The sequence below is a fragment of the Ailuropoda melanoleuca genome, chromosome 9 (genome assembly GCF_002007445.2).
Source record: "Ailuropoda melanoleuca isolate Jingjing chromosome 9, ASM200744v2, whole genome shotgun sequence".
Lineage (NCBI taxonomy): Eukaryota > Metazoa > Chordata > Mammalia > Carnivora > Ursidae > Ailuropoda > Ailuropoda melanoleuca.
Window position 1 is genome coordinate 102,479,079 of NC_048226.1, and position 14,394 is coordinate 102,493,472.

A 14,394-nucleotide genomic window follows, 5' to 3' on the forward strand; every position below is an offset into this window, starting at 1 on the left:
ACATGTCCAGGTTTCAATAAAAAGTGGCTCATCACACCAGAAAAAGGTACAGACCTTAAACGGAATGGAATTCCAGACAATAGAGCAGACGGCAGCAGGAAGTAACAGAGGTGTGACAACGATTTTAAAGGGGCACCGTGAAGGTGCTTATTGTATTGTGTTAACGATTTTATTCTTAAGTAATTTCTATACCCAACACGGGGCTCAAACTCACAACCCCAAGATCAGGACTTTCACGCTCTGCCAACCGAGCTCGCCAGGTATCCCCCACAAATGTGTTTCAACAAGCAATTAAAAACCTGCTAAAACAATGAAAACATAGAAAGTCTCAACCAAGAAAAAGAAAATAAAAGGTAAAACCAAATGGAAATTTTAGAACTGAAAAGTATAATAACTGAAATAAAAAAACTCAGTGTATGGTCTCAACAGCAGAAGGGAGGCACCAAGGAAAGACTCCATGAGCTGGAAGACAGAATAACAGAAATTAACCAATCTGCCTGACAGAGAAAGAAAACAGACTTTCTAACATGGAGAGTGCCTCAAGAGCCTGTGGGAATACCACATTCATGCGATCAGAGCTGTGGAAGGAGAGGAGAAAGAACACAAGAGTAATGGCTGAAAATATCCCAAACTTGCCAAAAAACATAAGCCTACAGATTCAAGAAGCTGAGTGAACCCAAAACAGTAAAAAGCAAAGAAATCCACCAAAAACTGCAGCACAGTCAAACTTGTAAAAGCTACAGACAAAGAATCCTCCAAACAGCCAGAGAAAAGTGACACGTTACCTGTGGGGGGAAAGTTCAAATGCCAGTGGATTTCTCCTTCAGCACCACCGAGGCCAGAGGAGGTAGTATGACGTTTACAAGTGCCGAGAGGGAGAGCCATCAGCTCAGAAGCCCGTATTCAGCAAAAGAATATCCTTCAAGAATGTGGGAAAATCCAGACATTCTTAGATGAAGGAAAACCACGAGAATTTGTCACCAGCAGACCTGCCCTAAAAATGCTATAGTAAGTTTTCTAAACAGAAAGGAAACAATAAGAGACAAAGCCTTGGAACAACAGAAGGGCAGACTGAGATGACCAAAATATGGGTAAACTCACCAGACTTCCCTTGAGTCTCCTCAATTATGTTTGGATATTGAAGCAAAAACTGTCAGTGTCTGCTGTGGTTTTAAATGTCTGTGAAAGACATATGCAAGGCAGGTATGGATGGAGAAGGGTAAAGGGACATAAAGGAAGGTGAGGTTTCTGCACTTCAACTGAACTGGTAAATGACAACACCAGTGATAAGAACAATAAAATTGTTCAAGTAACAGATAAATAGACAGAAATGAAGAACAGAACAAAACACAGAAACTAACAGAAATCAAATTGCAGACCTAACCCCTAACATAGCAATAATTACATTAACTGTAACTAGCCTAAATATACCAATTAAAAGACAAAGATTGACAAGTCAATTTTAAAAGATGACCCAACTATCTGCTGTCTACAAGAAAGGTACTTCAAATATAGTGTGATAGGTAAGCTCAAAGCAAAAGGAGGGAAAGAAGTTATATCATGCAAACACTGATCAAAAGAGAGCAGGAGTGGCCACATTAATACCACATAAAGCAGACTTCAGAGTAAAGAAAATTACAGAGAGGTAACATTTTATACTGATAAAAGCATCACTCCATCAAGAAGACCTAGCGATCTTAAATTTACATGCACAAAATAGGAGCTACGAAATACATGAAGTAAAAACTGATAGATATGAACGGAGAAAGAAACAAACCCAAAATTATAGGTGGTGACTTCAACACCCCTCTCGCAACAACTGACTGAACAACTAAATCGAAAATCAGCAAGGATACAGAAGAATTCAGAAATGCCTTTAACCAGCAAAATCTTATCAACATTTATAACACATTCCACTTTACTCAACAAGGATCAAGTATATATTCTTTTCAAGTGCCCACAGAACATATACCAAGCATATCCTGGGCCATAACACAAAACCCAAAAAACTTAAAAGAATTAAAATCATGCAGAGTATATTCTTCACCATCATAGACTCAAAACTAGGAATCAGTGACAGAAAGATAACAGGAAAATCTCCAAACACTTGGAAACCAAACAATAATCTGTGGACCAAAGAGAAAGTCTCAAGGGGTGGGGGGAAACAACAAACAAAAACAACCAGAACTAAATGAAAATACATCTCAAAATTTGTAGGACCCAGCTAACTAAATTCATACATAAGAAGAAAAATTTCAAATCAATAGTCGAAATTCCCACCTCAAGACCCGGGGTGGGGGGGGGGAGAGCAAAATAAACCCAAAGGAACAGAAAAAGTAATGATATGAGCAGAAATCAATAAAACCAAAAAGAAAAAAAAAAAGAAAAATCAATGAAACAAAGAGCTGACCCTTTAAAAAGATCAATGATATTGACAAACCTCTAGCAAAACAAACAAAGAAAAAAGGTAAAAGTCACAAATATTCAATATCAGGAATGAAACAGGTCACTACAGACCCTGCACACATCAGAAAGATAATCAGGGCGTACTTCAAACAATTCTACACATACGATTTTAAAAACTTAGATGAGATGGACCAATTCCTAAAAATACACAATCCACAAAAACTGACTCAAGAAGAAACAGAAACTCTGACTAGCTCTTTATATAGTGAGGGGACTGAGTCAGCAATCAGAAACCTACCAATAAAGAGAAGCTCAAGACCAGAGGGCTTCACTGGTGAATTCTACTAAACTACATAAAGAAGAATGAACACCAATTCTTCTCAAATCCTTCCAAAAAACTGAAGTGTAAGGAATCCTTCCCAGCTCCAAATAGCCAAACAACCTATGAGGCTACCCCTACCCTGATACCAAACCAAAGATATTATAGGAAAGGAAACTACAGATCAATAATTCATCATAAATATAGATGCAAAAAATCATCAACAAAATACTAGAAAACTGAACTCAGCAATGGGATTTATTCTTAGAATGCAAGGATATTCAACATACAAAAATCAATCAACATAAATGTAATTCAAGGTGGTCAATATGACTGATTGGCCACCTTAATAGAATAAAGGAAGAAGAAAACCACATGATCATCTCAACTGAAGCAAAAAAGATCTGACAAGATTCAACACCTTTTACAATAAAAACACAAAATAAACTAGGAATAGAAAGGAACATCCCCAACAGGATAAAAATCATATGTGAAAAGCCCACAACTAACATCACATTCAATGATGGTGAAAGACTAAAAGCTTTTCCTCTAAGACAAAGAACAAGACAAGGATGCCCCCTTTTGCCACTTTTATTCAACACAGTACTAGCAATTCTAGTCAATTAGGCTAAATAAATATTTTAAAAATATGTAAAATCTAAGTTTAAAAGGAAGAAAATTATCTCTGTTAGATGACATCATCATATAGAAAACCCTAAAGAACCCACAAAAAAATTGTTAGAGCTAATATATGGAGTCAGCAAAATTCCAGAATATAAAATAAACACACACACACACAAAATCAACTTACTACTACACACTTGCAAAGAACAATCTAAAAAAGGAAATTTTAAAAAATTCCATTTACAATAACATAAAAAAATGTAAGATACTTTGGAATAACTTTAACCAAGGAGGCAAAAAACTTACACACTAAAAACTACAAAATACTGCTGAAAGAAATTAATGAAGGTCTAAATAAATGGAAAGACATCCCATGTTCATGGACTGGAAGACTTCCTATTATCAAGATGACTGTAGCACCCAGAATGACCTACAGATTCAATGCGATCCCTACCAAAATTCCAAAGCCACCCCCCGTTTTTTGTTTTTTTAAAGAAAAAGCCTATCCTAAAATTCATATGGAATCTCAAATGACCCCCAAATAGTCAAAATAATCTTGGAAAAGAACAATAAAATTGAGGGATTTATATTTCCTGATTTCAAAACTTATTACAAAGCTATCATAAGCAAAACACTTGCTTAAGGATAGACATAGAGACCAATGGAACAGAACACAGTACCCAGAAATGAACCACCATATATATGGTGAACAGACTTTCAACAAGGTGCCAGTGGGGGAAGCACAGCCTTTTCAGCAAATGGTGCTGGGCAAACTGTCCACACACAGGAGACTGACGCTGGGCCCTCGTCTTATACCGCATACAGAAACTGACTCAAAATGGATCAAAGACCTAAACTTAAGAACTGAAACTATTAAACCCTTACAAGAATACACAGGGAAAAGGTTTGTTGACATTGCGTTGGACAAGTGTTTCTTGGATATAACACCCAAAACACATGCAATGGAAAAAAAACAGATAAATTGTACTTAATCAATGAAGAACTGTCATGCATCAAAGTACCACTGTCAAGAGAGTGAAAAGACAGAATGGGAGGAAAGAGTCATACATCCTATTCTGACAAGGGTTTAATTTCCAGAACATATAAAGAAGTCTTACGACTCAACAACAAAACACCCCCAAACAATCCCATTCAAAAACGGGCAAAGGAGGTGAACAGACATTTCTGCAAAGATGTACCAATGACCAACAAGGACACAAAAAGGTGCTCCACATCCTTAGTCTTCAGGGCGATGCAAGTTTAAACAACCAGATACCCACTACGACGGCTCTTAGAAGAAGGGGGGATAACAGGGACCTGGTGAGGAGGTAAGCTGCTGGTACGGACGTACAATAGCACAACCATCATGGAAAACAGTTTGTCGGTTCCTCCAAAAGCTCAACCTCGAACTGCCAGATGGTCCCGCGGTTCTACTCCCGGTTATCCACGCAAAGGCCGTGACAGCAGGCACTCGAAGAGAGGCTGACACGACCACGTCCACAGCAGCATGAGCTACGGAACCCAGAAGGCACAACCCAAGTGTCCCCCAGAGTGTGGTCCGGATGTAAATGGGATGTCATCGGCCCTCAGAGGAGTGAGGTACAGGCTACCACATGGACGAGTGCCGACAACCCGCTGAGTGAGAGAAGCGGACACAAGAGGACAGACGCGAGGAGTCTACCGCTATTAAATACCCACCAACAGGCCAGTCCACAGGGACTGGCGGTGCCCGAGGCTGAGGAGCAGGGGTAGTGGGGAGTCATCCCTGACTGCTTCCGGCTTCCACCCGGGGTGATGAAAAAGTTCTGGAACAGACCGTCGTGGTGGCCGTGCAACACCGTGAGTGCGAGCAATGCCACTGCGTTGTACAGATAGAAACGGCAAATTCGGGGACGCCTGCATGGCTCCGTCGGCTGAGCGTCTGCCTTCAGCTCAGGTCAGGATCCCAGGGTCCTGGGATAGAGTCCACATCGGGCTCCTTGCTCAGCAGGGACCTGCTTCTCCCTCTCCCTCTGCCCCTCCCCCTGCTTGTGCTCACTCTCTCTCTCTCAAATAATAAACATTTTTATTTTTATTTTATTTTTTATTTTTTTAAAGATTTTATTTATTATTTATTTGACAGAGATAGCCAGCGAGAGAGGGAACACAAGCAGGGGGAGTGGGAGAGGAAGAAGCAGGCTCCCAGCAGAGGAGCCTGATGTGGGGCTCAATCCCATAACGCCAAGATCATGCCCTGAGCCGAAGGCAGATGCTTAACGACTGCGCTACCCAGACACCCCTCAAATAATAAAAATTTTTTAAAAAGAAAAAGAAACGGCAAATTTTACATTATATTTATTTTATCACAATTAAAAAATTTAATAATGTAATATACTAAAAATCATTCTGTTGTACACTTAAATAGGTGAATTGTATGCTACATGAATTTTATCTCAATAAAACTGTGGGTTTTTTTTTTAAGATTTTATTTAAAAAAATTTTTTTTAGAACTATTTATTTGAGAGAGAGAGTGAGAGAGAGAAGGAGCAGGGAGAGCAGCAGGCAGAAGGAGAGGGAGAGAGAAACTCAAGCAGACTCCCCACTGAGCGCAGAGCCTGACATGGGGGCTCGATCCCACAACCCTGAGATCATGACCCCAGCCGAAATCAAGAATCAGACGCGCAACCGCCTGAGCCACAGAGCGCCCCCTCAATAAAACAGTGTAAACAAAGATAAAGGAATGGCCAAGAAACACGCAGCGTTGACCATCATTAGCTGTCAGGGAAACGCAAAATGAAGCCACAGTGAGGCCACCTCGCAGTGCCAGAGAGCCGAGGTCAACAGGACAGACTGTGACAAGTGCTGGCAAGCACGTGACCGAATGAAAGCCGCATTCGCTCCCGGTGGCACCGTAAGGCAGTGCGGCCACACGAGAAACCACGTAGTGAGGCCTGCAGCCACCACATGACCCAGCAACACCACTCCTAGGTGTCTACGCAAGAGGACGAGAGCCCGTGGGCTCACACAGATTCGCACACGAACGTTCACATGGCCCCAAACTGGGGACAACCCAAACGTCCACCCCCTGACGAATGAATGAACACAACGGGGTCTCTGCCCACAATGGTGCACTGTTCAGCCGTGAAAAGGAGCGTGGGCCTGACCCTCAAAATCAGATTAGAAGAGAGAGGGCGGACTGCAAAGGCTGTGTGCTGCAGGACTTCCAGGTGGGAAACATCCAGAAAAGACCCATGTGCAGAGACTGCGGGTAGATCACTACCGTCTGGCTGGGGGGAGCGCAGATTGGACTGACCACAAAGGAAGTGAAGGAGTGTCTGGAGTGACAGACGTGCTCTGGGACTGGGTGCTGGGGACCGCTGCACGACCCTGCCTGTGCGGTGAACCGGCGACACTGGAGCTGCCCCTCCACGAAGCTGGGCTTCTCAAAACAGGCACCCGAAGCAGACAGGAGAGAAGGGGAAGTCTCGTACGCAGTTTGGAGGGACAGGGCCCGCTCCACGGATGAAGCCTAAGTGGTATCCGACTTCACACCACAGCCAACTCAACAAGAGCTAACACTTGCCCAAGGCCTGCTCCAAAGGCGGCAAAGAAAGTTCTACTTGCCACCATCCCCCCTGCGGCAGGGACTCCCATCAGCCTAATTTTACTGAACAAGAAGTGGAGGCCCCAAGGGGTGAGGCAGTGAGTGTGCGGTGGGTCTCATGCGGTAGGGACAGGGTTGGGCTAGGGTCTGAGCCCCTGCCCCGGGGCCTCCTCTCAGGCCCACTGCACTGAGGAGGACGGGGCAGGTCCGGGAACAGGACCGCAGGGTGACACAGACAGACTCTCCCCCACAAACACAGGAAGGATTTCAGCCGAAGGAAGGACACCACCGGCAACGCCAACCAGTGATGCAAACTCGGCCTGGGACCTTGAAGCCAAAGGGTGATGCTGGCAGGACATGAGAGCTTGTGTGAGGCAGGACAACATAGAGGACAGTAGGGGCCGTGGAGGGCCGTCCCTAGCAGCTCAGCGGACTGCCAGGAGCCCCGCTAGCAAGCAGAGCACCCCATGCAGGCCATGCACTGACGCGCAGGCCGGCAGAGGCCCCAGCAGAGAGAGCACTGGGCTGCAAGGGCGGTGGCAGGCGGACTCCCGGGTTTGATATGGGGGCAGCGACAGACTGATACCACACGCACCCAGGCATCTCCCAGTTCTGGACGCTGGCGGCTGGCAGCCTCTGGTGGAGCTAGAGCATACGGAGTGCCCGCAGCACACATCGCGGGTCACGGGAGCCTCACTCAGCAGGACGCTGACTGTGCATGGCAGGAGCCCAGGGCCACAGCCACACGCACGCACAAGTACACACACACATGCATACACACACACAAACACGCACACGCTCACGCACACACGCATGCAAACGCTCGTGCATATGCACACGCGTGCACAAACACACACAAACGCACACATACACGTTCGTGCACACGCACATGCACACACACAGGCCTCAATGGGGACAAGTGGGTGCTGGGAAAGAGAAGGTGGCAGATGAGAATCGCCAGGGGCTATGAAAACTAGCAGGTGAGCATGAGGCCTCCGGAGTCTCCAAGTGTCTCCCTCAAACATTCATTAGCCAGAGAAGGGACAAGGGGAGGCCCCTCAGCGGACACCCTGTCAAGTGAGCACGGGGAGCATGGCTCTTGCTGGAACCATGGCGTCCAGGCGTCAGGTCCCCCGAGGTGGTGGGAATCCCACGGAAGGACTCCCGTTCTTGCCAATGTGCCCTGAGCAGCTGAGGGACAGAAGGGACTCTCCTGAGGGAAGGAGAGGAGACGGGCCGGGGGGCCAGAGCGGCAGGTCCCTCAGCAGACGTGTGGCCCCCGAAGAGGGAAGGAGCAGAGATTTACTCCCAGCCTAAATGATTCACAAGAAAAGGGAGCGCGCCTCTTTAACAAGCCAGGGCTTTATGAAGCAAGGTTAACAATTTCACTTGATTCAGTGGAATGTTATAAACTCTCTGGGGCCCGTTTGAGGACTTGTACATCAGGCACAAGGCGACGACTCAGCACTTTTTATATTATTTAGAGAATAAAATTAACCCTCACCGGCCCAGTCTGCTGCCTCGCCTCCCACTGGATCTGGCCTGCTCAGCGCTTTCCCCCATATATAATTACAAGCCGCTATCCATCATGCAGCAGGCACGCAGCACCAACACGCCGAAAGGGACGCAGTAAGCACTTCCACTAATAGAAGCAGAACTTAAATATCACTTTGATATTTTCATTTACATTGGAATATCTTACAATAATCACCACAGCATCCGTGGGGGTCCCGCCACCCCACCCTACCCGGGCCCCACCTCCCGGGGAGGGGCTTCCCTGCCAGGGCTCTGGGCGTCCTTCAAGGCGACCCGCTGGCTCCAGGTTGGGTCTCCAGGTCTGCCAAGCCTGGCCAGGCCCAGACCCTGGCCTTGTGGCAGGAGGGAGAGGACGTGGGGAAGGAGGGGCACGGGCCCCACGGTGTGAAATGGGGGTGGAGGGTGGAGGGTGGGGGGTGGTCAGGTCTCAGGCTGTCCCTGCACTGATGCGTGTTCCCCTTGCTCAGGCCCCGGCCTGCTGCCCTGCCCACTGGGGGTCCCCAGGAAGCCCCAGCTCTGGTTGCTCCAATCTAGACTGCAGGCCCCAGCACAGACCCCTGTGGCCCCAGAGACTAGAGAGGCCTGTCTTGGGGTTCCCAGCCCAGGGCCCTGCTGCCCGGCAGGCCCACGTGGGGATGAGGAGGGCGACAGAGTCCCCTCTGGAGAGCAGGATGGTAACTGAGAAGGGAAGGAGCCAGCGTGCTCGGCTGTCGGGAATTTCCCACCACAGCAGCACTCTCGCTGACAGGCGAGGGCGACAGCGCGACGATGTGCCCGCGAAGAGGAGGCGAAGCAGAGCTGCCAGCGTGCAGGCGGCCCTCGCGACCCAGTTCCCTCATTCCCCTTGCACCAGCCCGTTTCCACAGGGGTTACCCCGTCACCCTGGGGTTATGCGACCTCCAAGGAAGACCCCTGAGGAGCAGAGCCGGCCCGCTGCTGGGAGCTGGGTGCTGCCTGCCAACCCCCGCGCCCCTCACCTTTGCGCCGAGCGGGCAGTAGCCTTTGAGAAAGTCGGTGCAGACCTCCGCCTTCCGGGACACATAGACGTGGCTATAGGGACAGCTGCTGTTGCTGCAAATCCCCTTCAGGAAGTAGGAGCACACGGGCATCTGTAGGGGCCAGGGGACGGTGGTGAGGGCCAGCAGACCCACGCGGCTCCTTTGGCACATGGGCCCAGTCCGCCCAGTGCTACTGTGGCCCCCGCCTCCACCAACCCTCCGTCAGGAGCCTGCACCTCACTTCACAGGTAAAATGTCTGGACTCGAAGGACCTGCCTGGGGCTCCAAGGCCAGGTGTGAGCCACAGAGACCCACCCCCAGGGAGAAAGGGACACACACTGCTGGCCAGCAGGGGGGGGCCATCAGGAGCCAAGTGCACCTGGGGCCATGCCAGGTGAGGGCTGCCCACCCCAAAGGCAGACCCCCTGTTTCCCCAGAAGGCAAAGTTGTCTGGGCAGGCACACATGCCCTCAAACAGCCAAGGTGAAGACATCCCTGCAGGATGGCTGAGGTCCAGATGTTATGTCAGCTGCTCTGAGACTGCCCAGTGTCCAGGCAGTGGGGCCATGGTGGGACAGGCCAGGAGGGGCTGCTGTCTGGAAGGGCAAGGGGGACACAGAGCATGGGGGCTCTAGGTAGGGCGACAGCCTACAGGTCCTGGAGATTCAGCCAATTTCCCAGCTGCCTGGACACCTGGCAGCGTCCATGGGCTGATGACCTGATTCCACCCAGGGAACCCTAGGGATGGACTGTGGGTAGGCAGGGAGATGCCTTGGAGCAGCCCAGGGCTGCACTGACCACAGGCTGGCACTGCGGAGGCCTGGCAGGGGGCCTGGCTCCAGTGCCCTGGCTGCCAGCAGGTGGGCCCAGGGAAGGCCTGGGCGGGGGGGCAGGAGGGGAACATGCAATGGGCAGCCTGGGCAGGGCTGTGCAGTGCAGCAGTCCCTGGCCCCTAGACTGGGGAAGACAGAGAGAAATGAAGCCCACCTTCCCCCGTTGGAGGAAGCTGAGGCCTGAGGGCCAGCGAGGAAGGGTCTCTGATCTTGCCCACCCTAACCTTTGCAGTTGCCACGTTGTCAGGCGACTCCTCTCTGGGGCCCCTCTCTGGGGCCCCTCCCTGGGCCTCCCACCTTCCCCAGGCCGGCTACCCCTGCAGGAGCCTCTCTGGGAGCTCGCCTCTCCTCCTCTCTTCTGTCAGACCCGCCTTCACGCACCCCACTGCAGCCCCTGGTCCCCGTGGGGGTCTCCACTAGTGGGCACCCCAGGGCTTGGCTCCTCACACTTCCACACTGAGCTCTGGCCGGCCTACCAGGAACCCCATGCAGGGGTTTCCAGGGCAGGGCAGAGGGGAGGCCAGGGTGGGAATGAGGGAGAAAGCAAAGAAACAAAGGGTGATTTAACGCGTAAGAGTTTATTTTTAATTGTCTTTTAACTGCAGCGCACAGGGGAGAAGGGCTGGCCCGTTTGGGGCTGGCGGTGGTGCGGCTGCAAACAATTCCCTTAATGTGGCTTTTGATATAGAGCCCAAATTAGCTCTAATAAAAAGGGATAATAAAGCCAACTCTTACACCAAACGGAACTCCTCCTAGCTGTCAGCATGGCCGTTATCGAGAGGAAACTGCATTCTCATTTCAATTAACCTTGTTTGCACCCACCACGTCCACACAAATAACAATAACATTAATTCAGGGCGCGAGTGCGGCGTCCACATTAGACAGCTCAGAATGTGCACCGGCTTCAGAGCCGGAGCTAATGAACCTGAAACTCGACGTGAGTTTCCAAATTGCTCACAACAGAGTTTCGAAGCTCTATTAGGGAGAAAAATGCTGATTCTTTTCAAGTTCCTCAAGGGGAAAAGCTGTTGTAGCGGCAGCCTCGGCCCGATCCCGCCTCCCCTAACCCTGCTGCGGCCCCAGAGTGGGGGCGGGCGGCAGGCAGCCCAGCCCGCGCTAAGCTCCCATCTCAGGGCTCCTGGCATGCTGCTGCCAGGGCCCCAGCACTGCCCTGGCTCTACCCCCACGGTGGGCACTGTATGAGGGGGTCCCCCATGCTCACGGTGGCTGAGGGGAGGGGCCTGCGAGAGGGGGACCCCGCAGTGTGCCCACCTGTCCTCAGCTGCCCTTCTAAGCACACCCTGCCTGACCCCGCCATCTCTCACCCAGCCTGGGCTGGGTCCCAGCTTGGGTGGCAGCTGGGGGCTGCCACCCCGGGGCATGGGGTAGGGGTGATCACACAGCCAGCAGCCCTGCCTGGGGTGAACCGTGGGGCGGGGCCTGCAGGGAGGCCAGGTGTCTGGGGGAGCTCACCTTCTCCTTGGACACATGGTGGGAGAAGGGGCACGTCCCATCTGTCTTCTTGCACGTGCCCCGGAGAAATCTGTGCAAAGGAGGGAAGAGGGTCAGAGGCGCAGGGGAAGCCAGAGGCAGGGCGCCTGCATGGCCCCCCGCGGCCCCCCCCAGGCCCGGCGGGACGGAGGGCACCTGGTGCACACGGCCACCTTGTCGGGGTCGTGGATGTAGGGGCAGTGCTGGCCATGGTTGCACCTGCCGAAGCGGTTGTAGTACATGCAGTATTCCTGCTGCTGCTTCCGCCGCCGCTGCCTCGCCTGCCGGACGATGGCCAGGCTGCGCTGGACGGCCCGGCTGTGGACGGAGGTGGAGGTTTGTGAGCCTGAGGGACCCTCCCACCCAACCCACGAGCCCCAGGCCCGACCCCGAGGGACGTACCTGGCCAGGGAGCGGCTGCAGCTGCTGGTAGGGTCCGTGCGGCCTGTGGGGAAAGAGGGCCACATCATGGCAGGTCCACGGGCCCCGGGCTCTCCCGCTGCCCACCAAGCTGCTCGGCGCAGCCCCGTCAGGGTTCCCACACTCGGTGCAGGCACTGCTGCCCCCTAAGGGAAACCGCCTACGCTCCCTTCAGGCTGGGTCGCATACACTGCTGGGACCCTACCAGACCCCCACCTGGTGCAGGGCGGCGGCCTGTCCAGGGACCAGATCTGGCAGCTGGCTGGTGGCCTCATCTCAAGGCAGGTGGTCCCAGGATTGGCAGGTGGGCTGGGGGGGGGCTCCCTGCCACGTCCCTCTACCAGGAACAGGGCCCAGGGATACGGGACCTAAGTGGGGTCCACAAATGCCCCCTGGCTTCGTAGGAGCCAGTAGCGACTCTTACGTATTGACAGGGTTATCGGACAAAAACATCACAGTGAGTATACAGTGAGGTCTTCCCTCCCAGGCTCTATAGGAACCTCCGTGCTGACCGCAGCCTCCACAGGCCCTGGACGAGCACATCTGGCTCTGAGGCCCTCATGGGCCATGGCAGGTACCCATTCCCCAAAACCCTAAGCACAAAGACCAATTAGGTGCTCTCTGAGCTCACTGGCCCAAGGGGGAGCTGTGCATGAGATGGACAGTGGTGACAAGAAGGGAGCAGGTGACAGGATGCCCACAGACAGGGCAGTTGCGGTTGGGGGGCGGCTAGGGCAGCAGCGGACAAGGGGCAGGTGGGCAATGCTTGTCCTGCATGAGAAGGGGGAGGGAGTCCAGACTGATGTACAGCCCCCTGCCTCCCTTTTAGGCACAAGGTCGCCACCCCCCAGAGCCAAGGTTGGCAGGTCGGGGCCAGAGGCTGCTCAGATGGCCACGAAGGCCCACGGTTCCTCTCTCTCTCTCTCTCTCTCTCTCTCTCACACACACACACACACACACACACACACACACATGAACCTTCTCAGGCCAGATTCAATTTCCCTCAGGCAGCTGCTGAAATGAATCTGGTGGTAAGAGGCAGAAGTGACATCACTCAGAAATTCTAGGGACCTGAGGCAATGACAAAGCATTCCAGGCTTAAAAAGGGATGTCCCCAAGCTGCCTGGCCCTGAGCCGCCCCATTGGAGCTGCCTCCTGCCACCTGGAGGCGCCTCCCTCGACCTCCCCAGGACGACCTTTGCCAGGACAGGCAGCTCCGTCCCCTCTCCTGAGTTCCAGACCTGGTCACACAAGCATTCTGACACCTTATGCAGCCTGTCCACGTCCAAACTACCCCGCACCCCCAGGCTGGACCTTCAGGCACTCCTCTCCACATCTAGCCTGCTGCCAAGTCCCTCCCGGGCCACTGCCTTCTGGCCAGTGTCCGCCCCTCTGAGCCTCAGTGTCCTCAAGCTGAGAAGAAGGGGTGGCTCCAGGGTTGAGCAGCAAGACCCCCGATGGGAGGGAGGTGCTCTGTTCGGTGGCCCAGGGGGCTGAAACACGAACAGGGCTGGTTTTGGTGCGGGGGTGGGGGGTGGGGGGTGGTCCGGGGAGGAGCTGGCTAGCCCCAGGCCCCAGGGGTGTCCTGGCTCCCGAGCTGGGGACACCGATCGGGGGTCCATGTCAGAGGCCGGTCCAGGTGGCACATGGTGCTGCACACCCGCCAGCCTGGGGCTGACAGTGTCATCGGATGGCGGCCGGTGAGCATGGCTTCCCAGGCTGTCACCCAGGCTGCCGGTGCCGCGGTGGTGTCAGCTGCTCCCGCCAGGGACCACAGTCACCATGTGTCTGCCTGTCAGACTTGGGCCTCCGGCCTGGCTGCTGAGGGGGCGGGGCGGGTTTACTCCCCTCTCCCCTTGCCACCTTTTGCTCTTAAAAACTGCCAGTGTGGGGCTCGCAGTGGGAGGCGGCATTCGACTGCTGTGCAGTGTTAAAAAATGTGTGTCAAGAAGCTGGCTGGGAAAGAGGCCTCGAGGTGCTGAGGGTGTGACTGGGTTCAGCTGAAAACGCTCAGCAGCCACGGAGCAGGAGGCGCGAGCCTTCGGAGCGCTTGCGCAGCCCCGGGACCTTCCCAAAATAGACACTGGGAGCTCGGCTCGGCAGCCCCGCCCCGCCCCGCCCGGCAGCGGCTCACCTTCCCAGGCGCAGGAGCCCAAGTCAGGGGCTCTGGGGTCAGGGGGAGCA

The 14,394-nt window shown here is 52.6% G+C and overlaps 1 protein-coding gene across 2 annotated transcripts in view; it reads right to left on the minus strand.

The window, feature by feature from the left end:
* ZC3H3 (zinc finger CCCH-type containing 3) overlaps positions 1 to 14,394 on the minus strand; it is an 87,832-nt gene that overhangs the window by 9,849 nt on the left and 63,589 nt on the right. For both annotated transcript variants that reach the window (XM_034668710.1, XM_034668709.1), the window contains exons 6-9: positions 12,193 to 12,235; positions 11,947 to 12,108; positions 11,773 to 11,842; positions 9,446 to 9,577 (exon numbers count right to left, since the gene is read on the minus strand). In XM_034668710.1, coding sequence (XP_034524601.1) covers positions 9,446 to 9,577; positions 11,773 to 11,842; positions 11,947 to 12,108; positions 12,193 to 12,235 — 407 coding nt within the window. The remainder of the gene's footprint in view (positions 1 to 9,445; positions 9,578 to 11,772; positions 11,843 to 11,946; positions 12,109 to 12,192; positions 12,236 to 14,394) is intronic.